General features: G+C 43.5%; 1 protein-coding gene across 5 annotated transcripts in view; it reads right to left on the reverse strand.

Annotated features, from left to right (window-relative positions):
- Window positions 1-17,104, reverse strand: part of CGNL1 (cingulin like 1) — a 171,998-nt gene that overhangs the window by 16,122 nt on the left and 138,772 nt on the right. For 3 of the 5 annotated variants that reach the window (XM_037833861.1, XM_037833865.1, XM_037833862.1), the window contains exons 9-14: window positions 14,708-14,914; window positions 13,722-13,826; window positions 8,246-8,398; window positions 7,173-7,343; window positions 2,919-3,080; window positions 25-114 (exon numbers count right to left, since the gene is read on the reverse strand). In XM_037833861.1, the coding sequence (XP_037689789.1) occupies window positions 25-114; window positions 2,919-3,080; window positions 7,173-7,343; window positions 8,246-8,398; window positions 13,722-13,826; window positions 14,708-14,914 (888 nt within the window). The remainder of the gene's footprint in view (window positions 1-24; window positions 115-2,918; window positions 3,081-7,172; window positions 7,344-8,245; window positions 8,399-13,721; window positions 13,827-14,707; window positions 14,915-17,104) is intronic. The other 2 variants (XM_037833864.1, XM_037833863.1) reach the window with 2 other exon arrangements.

Here is a 17,104-nt window from a genome sequence, read left to right on the forward strand (position 1 = left end):
CAGTCACTGCCCAACACTACCTACCTGTTCTCTGCTCCGAGTGATCCTCTCAGACAGCAAATCCGAGTTGTTTCTTTCTTCTTCCAGTTCCATTTCCAGTTGAGATATCTTGTCCTAAAAAAGAAGTCACAAACAGCCTACTTACTTGGATTAGGAACAAGAACTGCCTTGTGGAAGGAAAACTCCAAGGGCAGAAGAGTCGACTATTACTGGGGTTTGGAAGAGGATGTATCTATTTCTTATAATGCCCAAAGCAGATACTTTAAAAACTATACATTTTAATCCTTTCATAATATAAAATATAATAGTGCATATTACAGAAAATTTAGAAAATACAAAAAAGAAGAAAACTATTACTCCAAAAAATAATACAAACACTAAGGATATTTTAGTTTATTTCTATCAAGTCTTTTTTTCCCCCCTATGAAGTAGTATCTTAAAACAGATCTACCTAAGCCAGTTACTTGTAAAAAAGACAATGTGGGAGCTCAGATAACGTCTGAGACACATTTCTCTACAAGCTTCATGGTCAGGAAAATGCTTTACCTCCCTCTTGCTCAGTGTTTCCAAGAACCTTGCAGGAGCAAAGCCTTTTGCACTGTCCCTTCCCTCTAGGGAAATCTGTACACCTTGCATTATGCATCCCCAAACCTGCATCAGATTAACATAAAGACACTGCTGGCCAATTTTGCTAAACCATTCATCACAGAATAGTAATTTGTGTCTTCCTTGCTAGCTCCTAATTTAACATCATTGAAGATTAATATGCATTTCAGAGTAGCTTTGTGTATAAAGAAAGAGGTTTCTAACACAAACCACTTCACCAGAACTGCTGGCTTGTGAGGTTTGTGCATGAGTTGTTTCTGCTCTGTCGTCACCATTCATTTGACATATGTCTGGGTTAACTCAGAGCCACAGACACCAGAAAACAACCAGCACTGTGAGTTTTTAAATGTGAGTTCTGCAGCATTCATATATAACTAGTGTCTCTGCAATTGCCCAAGCTGACTGACAAGCTATGGATGTCTTTATAAGCATTAAAAATAAAATTCACAGAGCTCATGTGACTGACTAGATGTCTGGGAATAGCCTTCCCTGCTTGTGCTAGAGAAAACCACAGGGAAGCTACAAAGATCCCTCCCAGGAGCCGAAAGTCCCAAAGACCAATGAGGTACAGAGAACTAGGTCTTGTGCAGGAGCTCCTATTTGTTCAGTGGCTCCTAATTTCTCCAAGGCTATAGTCACAAATCACTCAGGCCCCACAAGTGCTGCGTTTACTTCCAACAGCCACCTGAGTGTCTGAGTTTACAGAAAATGCCCATCTGCAGGAGTGCTGTTAGAGTCCCAAGAATTAACTTAAGTGCTTGGGAAGGAACAGGCAAGACACCAGTCACAGTGCAGTGGCCCTGCCAGCTGCCACCTCCTGCTCTCCTGGGGGGTGCACACCTCCGGTGCACTTCACAGAGGCTGGGTTTTCAGAGTTATTCATTTCTGTAATTAATGGAGAAATACCTAAAATAATGCCCAGGGGCAAAGGGAGCTTAGCTATGCCCCTGCTTCTGACCATAAGCCAGCAAAAGGAGATGCTCTTTTTATTCAGAGTATTCTAGCAGGAGATGACCCAATAACCTGATCTTCAGCAACAGGCCCTTTCACAGGACTCTCTTCCCGCCTAAAATCCATTACTGCAGAGAACCCAGCAGGCGTGTTCAGGTGGGATCCAGGCCAGGGGTTCTTATAACTCCATGTCCTGAAGAGCTTGCTTTTAAAGAGGTTGTTTGGGCCCTAGACTAATCTGTTTCTAGCTAATTTGGTCAACTTATCTTGCCTTAAAATTCCCTTCCTTAAAGAGATCAGAAGAGGACATTAGCAAAATGTATAGCAATCCTACAAAAGAATAATGAAACTGTAAACAGGTTATTCTAGCCTTTAAAAGGGGTACATCTAATAAAATCTTACTGGTGGAAACATCACTACCCAGATATAAACTGCTACCAAGTTCCCTGGAGGTTTTAAATAGTTATTTCTTATTTATTTGCAAAGCTAAACCGGAATTCCACTGATTTTAAATTCAAGCCATCTCTCCCTGGCCTTGAGCAATGTCTGTTGTTTATCAAAACCTTGACAATTTACACTTCTCCATTAGGTCTGAGGCTTATTTTTTTAGATCTCTCTCTCTCTCTCAATTCCATCTGATGTGTGTGGGTGTGGGTGTGCAGTGTTTCTAGCTTGGGGTTCGTTTTGTTCTTGAGAACGCTTCTTTTCCAAAGTTCAGGTGGACTGATTTTAAGGTTCTTTCTATCATCACCAGTGGCCTGTTTAGCTTTAGATTCCATTAGTTCATTAACATTGTCCTAATTTGTTGTATTTTCATCTTGGAGATAGATCATGCCTTCTGGTGACTCTACTGGTGAGTACTAGTATTGGACTGTGAACTGTATATACAATAATGAACGGAGCCACAGTGAGCTGCTAGCTTTGGCAAAGCTAGATGATCTGTGAGGAAAACAGGCCAGAAATAGGAAACACAAATGGAGGATATGAATGGGCCAGAAATACGAACGGGCCAGAAACAGGAAACAAGAATGGAGGATATGAATGCAGATTGTCCCTAGGAGTTAGGCAGTTGGGTTCAAGTTACAGCTGTGCCACTAGCTTCTGCCTTGTCCTCAAGAAAATGAGGACATTAGACTAAATTATTTCTACCATGCCTTCTGGTGCTGACACCGTATGAATCTATGAGCTACCAGCTTCTTCCCCCCAATTTAAGAAATGATATTACTACCCTCTGGCTGTCTGAGAGAATAAAAACTGAACATTTTCCCAAAGGCTGAGGTGTGAACAGAGAGGCTGCTTCCCTCGTGCCTCAGACTCATGCTCCGAAGCCCCCCACCCCAATGCCCATCCAGCTCACAGACCTCCATCTGCTTGACGAGCCTGCTGCGCTCATCCTTGAGGTGGCTCTTGGCCTCCAGCTCATACTCCAGGTCCTTCAGCGCCTGCTCCAAAAGCTGCCTTTTTGTGAGTGCTTCATTCTGGGCTCTCTGGTAGTCCCGCAACTCTTCCTCCATCAAGCGCATCTGGAAGGAAGAGGAGGGAGGGTGGTTTTCCAAGGTGCATCAGGGGCACAGAGACTCCCAACAGCAGGGCACAGGCTGACCCCGAAGGAAAGACCACATAGATCCCCACCAGACTGGAGATAGGCAGACCTTGAGCAAGTCCCACCTCTGTAAAAAGAAGGGGTTGGACCAGTCAGCATTTGCCAACCCACTGGGTTATGAACTCAATTTAATAAATTTTGTCCAGCATGTTTTAATTCAATAGAACAGAAAGAAAAATATCATAGCGCAGTATAAGCAAATAATGTTTTGTGGAACCATTGTGTTAGATACTCATACAGTTTTATGTCTGTCTGTCTGTCTGTATGTATGTATGTATGTATTATTGGGTTGCAATATAAGATGTATTTCTTCCTATGAGTCAAGGTCAAAAACACTTGAAAGTCACTGAAGTAGGTAAGTGCGTCCCAGGGTACAATTTATTGCCCACCTGTATCAGCATTAACTAAAGCAGTTTAAAAATAGGGGGAAAAACCTAAATCAATTTTTAATCATTAATTTTTGTGCAACCTGTAGGTACAAAATAAAATATATATATAAACATGCAAATTAGGTGGAAAGCATTGCTCTGTAGAAGAAAATAACCAGTTGTCATAATTTACAATGTATTTTTTCATCCACAAGGTGGCACTGAACTAATAGTTTTGAAGAAAGTGTGTCAGACAAAAGACTTGCATTCTCAGGGTAATCTCCCCAAGGAGCCAGCCATTTCAGGCCCATGGCAGGTACTACTCAAACATCTGTGTGGGCTGATTCAGTGAAGCCCAAGAATGTGTGTTTTGTTCCCAACTTCCTATCCTCTTGGAGATGGTACAGGGTTATAGGTGAAAGCACAGTCTAAGGAAGAGAATACACCAGGGTTTACTCACTTCAGGGAGTATATGGGAGTGGGTGGCAAATCCCACTACAGATACCTCCCTTTGGGGGACATTTTCACAGAAAAGCTGAGGAAGACCCAGATATGGCTAGTTTAGGAAAAACCAGTGGGAAAACTTTAGAAGCATTTTCTTCTCTTGGAGGCAGGCTGTCAGGAACACCTGATGATATTTCTATGAGAGCAGCGTAGCCATCAAGAAGAGATCTCTAGAGAAAGACCCTTGTCTATTTTTTGGTGATAAATGGGAGTTAATGAAAGCACAGAGTGAAAATCATCCCATGGAAAAGGGATGATGGGATACCATCCGGATAAAGAGGGTGTGTTATTCTCCAGAGCATTAATCTCTCTGTGCCTCAGTTTCCTCACTGGCAGTATTGAGACAATTCTAAAACCTACCTCAAAGAGCTGTTATAGAATCAAATGAGATAATGCTTATAAAGAAAATGGGCTTGAGACTCAAAAAGGCCAATATGCAAATGTACAGCCTGCATTTCCTTCTTGGTATCCCTTCAAAACCCAGTATGGTCTTCCCAATGCCCAGGACATCCCTTTGTCCAACCACCCAGTGTGTCCCTTCCTTCCCATGCCCAGTGTGTCCCTCCTAACATCTAGCAAGGGCTCCCTCACACTGAAAGTATTCAATAAGGACACGCAGAAGAGAGTAAGTACATAGTGCCCCAGAACAACTTATACTGAATCAGATAACTTTTGAACCTACTTATTACCACTTTTAAGTAGTTGAAATCACCCTTTGCAAAACAGGATTTAGAAAATAAACTGAAAAACAGCCAATTCTAGGTCTTAATTCTCTAAAGATCCATCTTCATTAAAACTTTTTGATCAATGGCTCTCCATGGCTGATGGAAAATAGTCTAAAGTCCTTGGCATTCCAGGCCTTTTATGATCTTTGCACAAGGGTATTTTCAGGTCTCACCTCCTGCCACTCCCTACCCAAGCACTCTGTGACAGTCGGACTGAGCTCCAGCTCCAGCTCCCTAGGATTAAGTGCAGCATTTTTTGCACCTTCACTCTAAAGCCCAGCATTAATGCATGGCAGGACGTCAGAGGGAGAATCCTGGGGCAGTTTAGGGAGTCCAGGCTAGAATCCCAGCAGGAAAACGGCCCAAACATCTGGGATTCCCTCAGTTCCCACATTAGGCAGATCCCCAAGGTTCACAACAACCTGAAGAGTTCTTCTCTGTGATCACTTAGAAGTTTAAAAGTGATCGCTTAGAAGTTTAAACCGAAGAAAAGTCAGCAACAGGAAAACAGGTAAAGGGCCTGAATAACACACCAAATATTCATAATAAAAATAAATAAAAGAAAAAAGATGGTTAAATTCACAAATGATCAAAAATGCAAATTAAAGGCAAGCAGCATCAGGTTTGTCCATCTAAATTGAAAGGGGTGTTTTAAAAATGGTAATGTGAGAGGGAGAAAAAATAACAAAAATGAAATAACATGGTAATGTGCAGTGTTGATGAGGGCCCAGGGAAACAGGAATTCTCATCCGCTCTGGCAAAGCAACATTTCTGGAGGGCAATTTGGCAATATTCATCAAAAGCCTTAGAAACGTGCTTAAAGTTATCTTTAGGATATCAACCAAGTTTTGTGCTAAGATAGATCTATTTGAATGAAAATTTTTACTGCAACATTAATTGTGATGGAGAAAAACTGAAACAAGTTACAAGGCTAACAAAAGTAGATTTGGTATATTTGTATGATTAAACTGTCATTAAAATGGATATTGTAGCAAATTAAAAAAAAAAAAAAAACCAGCTAAAACTTTTCTAGCTTCATGTCAAAGGCAAAATAAATAAATGTCTATGTCTATTTCTTTGAAAGCAAAGAAGACAAGAACTACAGCACTGAGCACTTTTTTTACTGAGCACTTTACCACAGAGAGGTGGGGCGGTGAACAGAATTGAGTTTGACTTTTTCAAGGATACAGAGTAACTGTGGCTTGTTAACTTGTTTTAAACAACTCCATGCCTTCAGCAGCTTATTCAAGGGTGTTATCTGACTGTAGTTTCCCTTCAGAATGATGAGGTGTCCATTTCTGCCCTTCAAATGGAAACAGTTTCTCCCGCTGATAAGCCCTGGAGAAAAATCTAGGAAAGGTCATCTTTGTTTTCATTGTAGGGAATCCTTTTTTGAATTACTGCTCTCTTATAAACAACACAGGTCTCCATCTGGCTTTAACTAATCTCTCTTCTGGACCTCAGTTTCCTTATCTAACTAGAGGATCTCTAAAGTTCCTTCCCAACCCCAAGATTCTAGGATAATCGCCATAATACAAAAGCAATGGAAGTACTTTGCACGGGTCACTGTGACACTGTGACTTTCTGAATTCAGAACAGCAGACCAGGTGTTCTGATAAATATTTGAATCCTTCCCCACACCCCAACTATCCTGTAGAAATAAAAATGATATTTTTCTAATGCCAAAGAGAACTGTGATGTCAGTAGTGCTGATTTCGGTTGCTGCTTTTAAATTCTGTACCATACGACCCTGAGCCAAAGGGGAACTGTTATCAGGGTCCTTTCAGAAAGGCTGTAGAAGTCTGTAACAAATATCTATTGTTCTTGTACACAATCTTAGCACTGACTCATGGGTGACTTTTCTTTGAACATCAAAGAAATTAAAAGGTTTTTGTTTTTTGTTTTTAGGGAAAACTTTTAGTGGTCTTGGCACCATATGCTTTACTAAATTTAGTACTCATAAATTCCTGGGCATTTCTTTTTGTCTCCATTATTAGTGGTCTGAAACTCTTGTCCACCTCCCGCCACCCTGATCAAGTCTGAATTATCAAAATAGAATGGCAGAAAAAAAGTTGGTTACTATAATTCCTGTTCTAGGATTAAATTAGAGCCATTTGGACACAGTTGGGCATGCCATTGGTGCTCCATAAATGGTAGCTAAACATTTTAGGCAGAACATTTTGAATGAATCAAGAAAATGGTCAAGTTAAAGTTATGTCAATTTCGCCTCAAGAGTCCATGGGTCCTTTGTGTCTGAGAATCCCCTTTGTGCCATGTAACCATGCAGAGTGTAAAGACTGAAGAACCAAGCACAAAAGTTGTCTTGAGACTCTACCCCCAATCCCTCATAGAAGAGTTTCAGAGCAATCTTGAAGGATACGTTGAATATGCTGTAAAACCCTGGCCAGGCATTACCTCATCCTGCATTTTCATGGCTGTCAGACGAGATTTTTCTGCCTCTAGGGTTTTCTCCTTCAACTGCCTTTGCATTTCTATAAGTTCCCTGCGATTTTTCTCCTTGTACTCATCCAGCTGGTTTTGGAGCTCCAGTGTTGATGTGCGGGACGCCTCGACGATGTCAGCCATCTGGAAGAGGTGACACAGGTATGAGCCCACCCTATGATGGGGGCTCCACCTGGGGCCAGGAGCTGGGGTTGAGTCCCATTTAAACACAGAACACATCTCCTCTTCTCCCTTTCTTCTACAGCCTCCTCAAAGACTTGGCAAAGCACCTGTCGTGGGTGGCTTATGCTTGGTCTCCTCTGACTTTGGAGCAACGTGATACATGGTTCTCGGATCCTTGCTCTGCCACTTGCCAGCCGTGTGAACGGGACATTACTTAGCCTGTCTGGGGCTCAGTAGCATCCTTGTTGGAAATACTGAAATCATAATAGCTACCTTGCAGGGTTGTTGTCAGAATTAAAGCAATACATAGATATAGATAGAACTCTGGTTAGAGACAAAATAGCTAGGAAAATGACTGGCACACAGTATATGTCAGAAAATGGCAACCACCACGGCTAGCAACTAAAAAATCAGGGAGCCCCTCATCTTCATACCCTTCTCCTTCTGGGTATTTTGGGGCAGAGATGAGCAGAGGAGCAGTTAAATACTGGGCTTTGAAACTGCCCTTTCTACTCCTGGGACAAGTAAGACAGGAAATGACCCCTCAACAAACCACAAATACAAAGATACTGATTCAGGTAGCATTTGGTAAGTCTGCACTTAGCTGCCAGACTTATTTGAATAATTTTTTTAAAGGCACTGGGCCTGGAATCCAGAGGATATTGGCGTTTACAGCTTCTCTGTATCTGGGATTCTCAACAAATCCAAAGTGCTGCTCCAGGGGCTCTGTAAATCCCGACACACACCCCAAATTGTGTTTGGCCATAACTGCGTGTTTCCTTAGCTTTCATCAGACCCTCAAAGGGGATGGGTCCCAGCAAAAGGGTTATGCCCTACCCCCCTCCCTCCTCCTACTTCCTCACCTCCTTCTGCAGTTTCTCAATGGTCTTGTCCAGGTGCCACCGCTCGTTCTCCATTTCATTCTTCAGCCTCCTTAACTGTTCCTTCTGCTCAGTCTCATCTTTTAACTTCTCAGACAACTGTTTCTGCTCCTGGGTGGCCCGACTCAGATTTCTCTGCAGATGGCAGGAAAAGGACAGTGCTGTCACCTACCCACCAGGATGGCCACAGGGGGGAATGTCAGTCACACCACAGGCAATCAGACCTGCTATGTCAGTAAGGAGAGAGATCAAAATAAAGCCATCACATAACCCTTTTCAGGTTTTAATGCATTAGAATAGCTGGAAGTAAATACCTGAAACTATCAAACTGCAACCAGTAGCCTTGACTCTTGAAGACGATTGTATAACAATGTAGCTTACAAGGGGTGACAGTGTGATTGTGAAAGCCTTATGGATCACACTCCCTTAATCCAGTGTGTGGATGGATGAGTAGAAAAATGGGGACAAAAAACTAAATGAAAAATAGTGTGTGTGTGGGGGGGGATGATTTGGGTGTTCTTTTTTACTTTTATTTTTTATTCTTATTTTCACTTTTTCTGGTACAAGGAAAACGTTCAAAAAATAGACTGGGATGATGAATGCACAACTGTATGATGGTACTGTGAACAACTGACTGTACACTTTGGATGATTGTATGGTATGTGAATATATCTCAATAAAATTGAATTTAAAAAAAAAATAAAGCCATCCTAGAGACACAAGGACATTGTTTGTTCTGAAATTCAGAGACGAAAAGGGAAAACCAACTTAACCTAAAATATAAACAGGAATTAAGGGGCAGACCAAGGATATATTACAGAAATACAGAAAATGGTCAAGGCTGGTGGTGGGGGCAATTCAGGATAGTGACCAAAAACCTATATGAAGTAAAGTTATGCATTTGACCATCCTAGACCTACTTGCAATTTATATACTGTGATATATAGCATTGCACTTAATATTCTAGTATTTAATGAGCTCTGCAGATGGTTCTTATAGTTACAACAGCTAAAAATAGACATGTAGGGAAAGAGAACATTGTCCCACAGCCAAGAACCACTTGGTGGAAGGAGTCTCCTAATCAACAGAGCACATAGGTTAGATATAGAAGAAAAAAGATTTGGGAGCCCCATGGGTTGATGAACGAACAGAAGAAGGTGTCAAATGAAAGTGATATAGAGAAAGTATGTTTGGGTGGTTATTTAGAGAAAGGCAAACTTCTTGAGTGAGATCTCTTCCCTGGCTTCCTCCAAATCTCTTATCTCAAGAAGTTACATTGACAAAAGTCCTTTAAGGGAAAAACATGCAATTCTACAACAAAAATCTTAAAATACTTTAAGAAGGTTACGGTGGCTTCTTTATATGACTGTTAGAGCCATCAGCATGAGGACATGAAGAAAGGGGCACGGTTCAGAGCAGGGCAGCATGACTTAAACACAGCCTGGATCATCTAGAAAATGTTATCAGTTGCCAAAGTCTAAATGTGGGTTTGTGCACATACAATTTGGGGCCCACCAGGTCCTGTCTCCCTGCAGAGGCTGCATCAGAGCAGTGATTGATATTTGTGCAGTGCTTAACAGTTTACAAACTGCTGCCACGTGCAGTGACTCAGGCTTCTTGGAATCACGTCAGGCACTCCTGGTTTGTAGAGCATAGGAAGGGCTGCTGTGCCAACCATGTGACCTGGGGCCAAAAAACTACCCGTGGAGGCCTTTCTGCCCCTTGGCTCTGATGGGCTGGCTGCACTTTGAAAACCAGCCAACAAAGCTGGGCTGCTGAGGTTAGCTGATGCAAGAACCAAGGTCAACAAAAGCGGTACGAAAAAAAGAAGGTGGCAAAAGGAAGGTAATCAGTTCAGCGTGGGGGCAATTAGCAGGAGTGTGTCTCCCACCGCAACCACAGCTGGACACACACCAGTGGCGGGGTCAACCTGGAATTTCTGTCTGTGGTTTATTTAGCGGTGTTGGGGCCAGGGGAGCACACTGGGTAAACAGCAGGAGTTAGGTTCTCAGTGAGGTATAAGCGGGTTGTGTGGGAGAAAGCGCCCAAGAACGAGTACCTTAAAAATGTGAATTCTTGAAAAACAATAATACAGAGAATCAGCAATGGTTTACTGTAGAAACTTCAGGATCCAACCCAACCCCTCCCCTTATAGACCCCCCAGCCTCTCCTCTCCTCTTTTATTCCAATCCCAGGAGCTCCAGGCCAAAACCAAGCCAGTCACCCAGTCACCCCCCATGTGGTTCGTGCATTTCTGCCTCACCCTGTAGCTCAGGCAGAGCTCCTTACTGTGCTGCTGGAGACACCACAGGCTCACCTGCTCTGGTCCTGGCCAACAGTCCTGTCCCCCCAAAATGCATGCACACATTTGGTTTTGATAAATTAATATTTTAATATATCTTGTATGTTTGCCTTGCAAGGAATTGATTTTCTTTCTGGGTATGTCTCATAGCCCAGGTTCACTATTAATAGACATATGATAAAAACACAGTGGTCTGAAGACTTTCCAAGAGTGATCTGAAGACTGCTTGTATCAGAATCATCAAGCTGGGGTGGGGTATCTCCTATTTAAAATCACAGGTTCTAGCCCTTTGCCATGGATTCACAATTTTTCTGAGTGGGGCCCAAAAATTTGCATTTGAAGGTTACCCAGATAATGCTAACATATCCTAAAGTTTGGGAAACACTGTGTTAGAACACTGTGTCTCTTCAGGAACTCGAGACATACATTCCAATAAGTCATTACTGAGGAAACATGACCCAAATCCAAATGGAAAGAAGCAAACTTGGCAAGTCTGATATTTTTTTAACCCTTCACAAGGATAATGTTCAGAGTGATATGTTCTGTATTTCCAAGACCAGCAATCTAAGCTCTCTGACAATGTGGCAAAAATCTTGGGGAAAATTATCATCTCAGAGATTCCAAGACACAGGGCAGGTGGATATACAGTGCCCTTGAGCTGGGGACCAGTATCTGTCCATGGATGCAGAGTCTTTTATTATATGGCCAAGGAAGGCTCAGATTAGACCATGTTAACAGTAATAAGGTGCCAATGATCCTGTTGGCTTAAAGAACAAGAGAGGATTAATCAAGAGGAAGTTGGTCTTCTCCGAGCCCTCACCACACGGTAACTGTGGACAGCAACGGCAGAAGCAATCAGGCTTTTCCCTTCTGGAAAAGCAAACAAATATATAGAATATATGCCATTATCCCTCCCGGATAAAAAGAACTGTAGCTTTTCCAGAATAGAAGCCTTTGCCTTGCATGCATTTCAAGTAGAGCTGGGGAGCAGCCCAGCCCTAAACCAAGTTGCTGGGGTCAAGCAAACCAAGACTGGCTTCTTTATGACCCTCTGCCACTTTCTGACTGAGACAGAAGTTCACTGTGGTCTTCAGCTACTATGAAATGAAATATACTTATCACACATGAAGACGCAACAGATTGCTAAATGCACACAGATTTTGAAAGGCAAAATACTTGTATGGAAAAAAAACACACACACACAAAAAACAGTTACTCTTTCCTCTTCATCCAAAGGTTCATCCTGTTGGCTGCCAGCCCAGGAAGAGAGGCAGGCAGAAAGTTATTCAACAAAAGGATCCAACTATCCAGTTTCCAGTTTTAGGGGAAACAAAGGTATTTAGATTGACTATGGGTTTTTCATGGCAGCACTTTGAGACTAGCTAGGTAAAGATGGTGAGATCATAGAGACCCATTTAAAATTCTCGCCAGCATGAACTACCAGTGGTGAGTACGGCCACACATGTCATGAAGCAATCTCACTCTCTCTACACAGCTGGGAAAACAGGCCTCAACAAAAGTAGCATGTCAGGGATAATTTCCAAGGCAAGGATAGAAATCTGGAGGGGTGGGAGTGGGCTGGATTACATGAAGATCTTTAGGCTGTGAGGCCATCATCTGTTCTTTATGCTGAATTAACTATGCACTGTGGGTTCGCAGCTGGTGAATGACTTCCAGATGTGTGCAGCTTTCTGTTTGACCAAAGACATCCTGAGAGGCCTGTAATCGCTGCACCCAGCACTTGGTGTGTGCATGACACAAAGGTGCAGGTGTTTGTACCTATATGGTACACATGCGTTTCCCATCTTTCTGCTCATGTATTTGAATCCTTGTTTTGGCGGCTGGGTTGGGTAACATAATAGTAACCACCACAGGCCTTAAACAGCAGCACAGTAAAACTGCATCCACATAAAATCAACCAATCAAGAGTTTGTAACAAAGATCTAGATTTAAAGAAAAAACAAACAGACAAACAAAAAGACCAAAAATCCAAAGAAGGAGCAGTCACACTCCAAGGTCAAGAAAAAACAGGGCTTTACTGTATGCAAAAAACTAGTTTTTTGTCCAAAGCTGGGGAGAAGGAGTAGGCCACTGATTTTGGGGTGAGAGCCCCTGAGTTCTGGCCACCCTGTTTGAATCCTAGTACAAGCAAGGGCTTCCCCTCTTCTACACCCTGAGGAGAAGAGGCTGCACATTGAAAGGAGAGTTGCAATTAGTTGTTTAAAAATCTCGACTCTGATTGCTTCTCAGCTCTTAACACTTTTAAACAGCCTTAAATGATCTCCATCTCTCCCTCTTCCTCCACACCCAAGTGGGACCCCAGTGAACAACTTTAACAAGTTTCCTCTTAGACAAGTCTCAAGAACACACTGGCTTTGACCTCCTCAGAAACTTGCCTGAGGGAGACTCAAGAGTAAGCAATTTAAACCCCAGAGCAGGTAAAGGGAAGGACATTCGGTGAGCGTGCTGAGATCACTGTGCAAAGTCAATTTCGAACTTCAATGAAGGCCTTATTCTTATTTTTAGTTTTTTAGAATCTACTTCAAACAATCTTTCTAACCTTCAAATGTGAAAATGTCATTTTCTAAGAACCCACTGACTTTGAATAGAGATAGCTATCTCGTTTCAAGGAAACTACCTCCTCCAGCCCCTTGCAATACCACCATGAAGGATTGCACTCTACGCTGCATTTGCCTAGAGGAGATGGCAAACTGGCTTCTGCCAGAAAGCCACTCCACACTGCCTTGGGGATGGATCTTGCCCGCCTTCTTACACAATTCAAATTTTATCTTTGGAAGGCTGTCAAGCTCTTAAATAGGTCCAGGGTTTCTCAACCTTCACCCTACTGACATTTTGGGCTGATAATTCTTTGTTGGGGGGGCTGACCTGTGTATGGTAGGATGTTTACCAGCATCCCTGGCCTCTACCTACTCCATACCCAGTAGTATCCCCCCAGTGTGACAACCAAAAATGTCTCCAGAAAATGCTACATGTCACCTGGGAGGCAAAATTGCTCCCAGTTGAGAAACATTCATCCAGATGGATACTTCAAAAGAAGCCCCAAGCCCAGAAAGGTGCAAGGGAGCACATGTTCTCCTATTTTGCTTTTCTGGGTTTCCTTTGTGAGGCAGTAATGACAGCAGCCCTTAGTTTTACCTGAGCATCCTCTAGTTCACTCTCCAGGGTCCTCTGGGCTGACGTGGCTTCCCTTGCTTCCTTTGTGGCATGCACAAGGGCCTCTTCTAATTGCTGCTTTTCTCCCTACAACGAAGCACGGGGTCAATGTGAGCTGAGATGTGGGCTGTGCCTGAGAAGCTGACTCAGTGGAAGGAAATGAATGCAGGAGCAACGGCTGTGCTCACACCTGGCCTTTCAGGGGCCCAAGATGGCGCACAGCAGCCATGTGCTTGGATGTGTGTGCCTGTCTGCAGTTCCAGTTCTCAGCTAGGCAGGGGCATTCACTTCATCTGGAGTGCTTTTACAAAAATACAGATATCCAGTCTCACCCCCTGGAGATTTAGAAACAGCAGACACTGAATGGACCCTGGCATAGGCAGTTACATCAAAGGTCTCCAGGTGATTCTAATAGATGACCATGCTTGGGAACCGCTACTGGAATACATCTAGCTCCCTTTACCTTTTTTTTGCCCCTCCTTTTACTGTCAACTGCCATTTCTCACTGCCATCTGTGTGCGTCTCTCCTAACAGCCTCCTACTTCTAGGACATCTAGGAAACCAGATAATTGGTTTGTTAAAACCCATGTGACTTCAAAAACCATCAACCATGTGTTAAAAAGGAATAAACAGGTTTGAGTGAGAATAGGCCTGATACCGTGGTGTGAAGGTAGCGTTTTCAGGAGTTTTCAGGAGTTTCCAAAAGTTGGCATCCAAAGTTGAGCATGCCAGTCGCCTGATGGCTGGATGAGTGGGGATTTGGGGTCCTATGCATTTACTTTCTTCCCTGACTTCATCAGCCCTATTCCCAGGCCAAGAAACAGCTTGCACAGAGGATATGTTCACTACTGCATTGACCTTTCCTACTAAAGTATGATAATAAATCCCTTTCCCACTTCTCAAGCAACTCACACAGGAAGGAAAGATCAGCTGCTGCCAAACCTGGGCTTGGGCCCAGTGAGCCTTACCTCGTACTTCTTGAGTGTTTCCTTCGCTTTGACTTCCTCGCTTTTCATGTCATCAATCTGCCTCTGAAGCCAGGCAATGCTCTGCTCCAGCTCTCCAATTCTTCCCTGCAGCCTCTCATTCTCCTCCTTCAGAGCCTTCACGTGCTTTTCAGCCCCCTCCTGGGTTTGCTCTGATGCATTGCTCCGACTGGCCAGGACCTCAACATTCTGTTAAAAACATGGATCGGGTGAACGTGGGAACCAGTGTGACAGGGCAATCCCCAAGCTGTGACAGTGGCTGACATTTATTAAAAAGCAACTACGTGAGAGGCAGGGCAAGATGGTGGACTGGTGAGCTGTATGTTTTAGTTACTCCTCCAGGAAAGTAGGTAGAAAGCCAGGAACTGCGTGGACTGGACACCAAAGAGCAATCTGACTTTGGGCATACTTCATACAACACTCATGAAAACGTGGAACTGCTGAGATCAGCGAAATCTGTAAGTTTTTGCGGCCAGGGGACCCGCGCCCCTCCCTGCCAGGCTCAGTCCCAAGGGAGGAGGGGCTGTCAGCTCCGGGAAGGAGAAGGGAGAACTGCAGTGGCAGCCCTTATCAGAAACTAATTCTACTGATCCAACTCCAACCATAGATAGACTGAGACCAGACACCAGAGAATCTGAGAGCACCCAGCCCAGCAGAGAGAAGACAGGCATAGAAAAAAAAACAACACGAAAAACTCCAAAATAAAAGCGGAGGATTTTTGGAGTTCTGGTGAACATAGAAAGGGGAAGGGCAGAGCTCAGGCCCTGAGGCGCATATGCAAATCCTGAAGAAAAGCTGATCTCTCTGCCCTGTGGACCTTTCCTTAATGGCCCTGGTTGCTTTGTCTCTTAGCATTTCAATAACCCATTAGATCTCTGAGGAGGGCCCTTTTTTTTTTTTTTTAATCCTTTTTTCTTTTTCTTAAACAATTACTCTAAGAAGCCCAATACAGAAAGCTTCAAAGACTTGCAATTTGGGCAGGTCAAGTCAAGAGCAGAACTAAGAGAGCTCTGAGACAAAAGGCAATAATCCAGTGGCTGAGAAAATTCAATAAACACCACAACTTCCCAAGAAAAGGGGGGTGTCCGCTCACAGCCATCATCCTGGTGGACAGGAAACACTCCTGCCGATCGCCAGCCCCATAGCCCAGAGCTGCCCCAGACAACCCAGTGTGATGGAAGCGCTTCAAATAACAGGCACACACCACAAAACTGGGTGTGGACATTAGCCTTCCCTGCAACCTCAGCTGATTGTCCCAGAGTTGGGAAGGTGGAGCAGTGTGAATTAACAAAGCCCCATTCAACCATCATTTCAGCAGACTGGGAGCCTCCCTACATAGCCCAGCAGCCCAGAACCGCCCTGGGGGGACGGCACTCACCTGTGACATAGCACAGTCATCCCTCAACAGAGGACCCGGGGTGCACAGCCTGGAAGAAGGGCCCACTTGCAAGTTTCAGGAGCCATACGCCAATACCAAGGACTTGTGGGTCAGTGGCAGAGACAAACTGTGGCAGGACTGAACTGAAGGATTAGACTATTGCAGCAGCTTTAGAACTCTAGGATCACCAGGGAGATCTGAATGTTAGGGGAACCCCCCTCCCTGACTGCCCAGAAACACGCCCCATATACAGGGCAGGCAACACCAACTACACACGCAAGCTGGTACATCAACTGGACCCCACAAGACTCACTCCCCCACTCACCAAAAAAGGCTAAGCAGGGGAGAACTGACTTGTGGAGAACAGGTGGCTCGTGGACGCCACCTGCTGGTTAGTTAGAGAAAGTGTACTCCACGAAGCTGTAGATCTGATAAATTAGAGATAAGGAATTCAATTGGTCTACTAATCCTAAAAGAACCCTATCAAGTTCAGCAAATGCCACGAGGCCAAAAACAACAGAAAATTATAAAGCATATGAAAAAACCAGACGATATGGATAACCCAAGCCCAAGCACCAAAATCAAAAGATCAGAAGAGACACAGCACCTAGAGCAGCTACTCAAAGAACTAAAGATGAATAATGAGACCATAGTACGGGATATGAAGGAAATCAAGAAGACCCTAGAAGAGCATAAAGAAGACATTGCAAGACTAAATAAAAAAATGGATGATCTTATGGAAATTAAAGAAACTGTTGACCAAATTAAAAAGATTCTGGACACTCATAGCACAAGACTAGAGGAAACTGAACAACGAATCAGTGACCTGGAAGATGACAGAATGGAAAATGAAAGCATAAAAGAAAGAATGGGGAAAAAAATTGAAAAAATCGAAATGGACCTCAGGGATATGATAGATAATATGAAACGTCCGAATATAAGACTCATTGGTGTCCCAGAAGGGGAAGAAAAGGGTAAAGGTCTAGGAAGAGTATTCAAAG

The sequence above is a fragment of the Choloepus didactylus genome, chromosome 4 (assembly GCF_015220235.1).
Source record: "Choloepus didactylus isolate mChoDid1 chromosome 4, mChoDid1.pri, whole genome shotgun sequence".
NCBI classification, from domain to species: domain Eukaryota; kingdom Metazoa; phylum Chordata; class Mammalia; order Pilosa; family Megalonychidae; genus Choloepus; species Choloepus didactylus.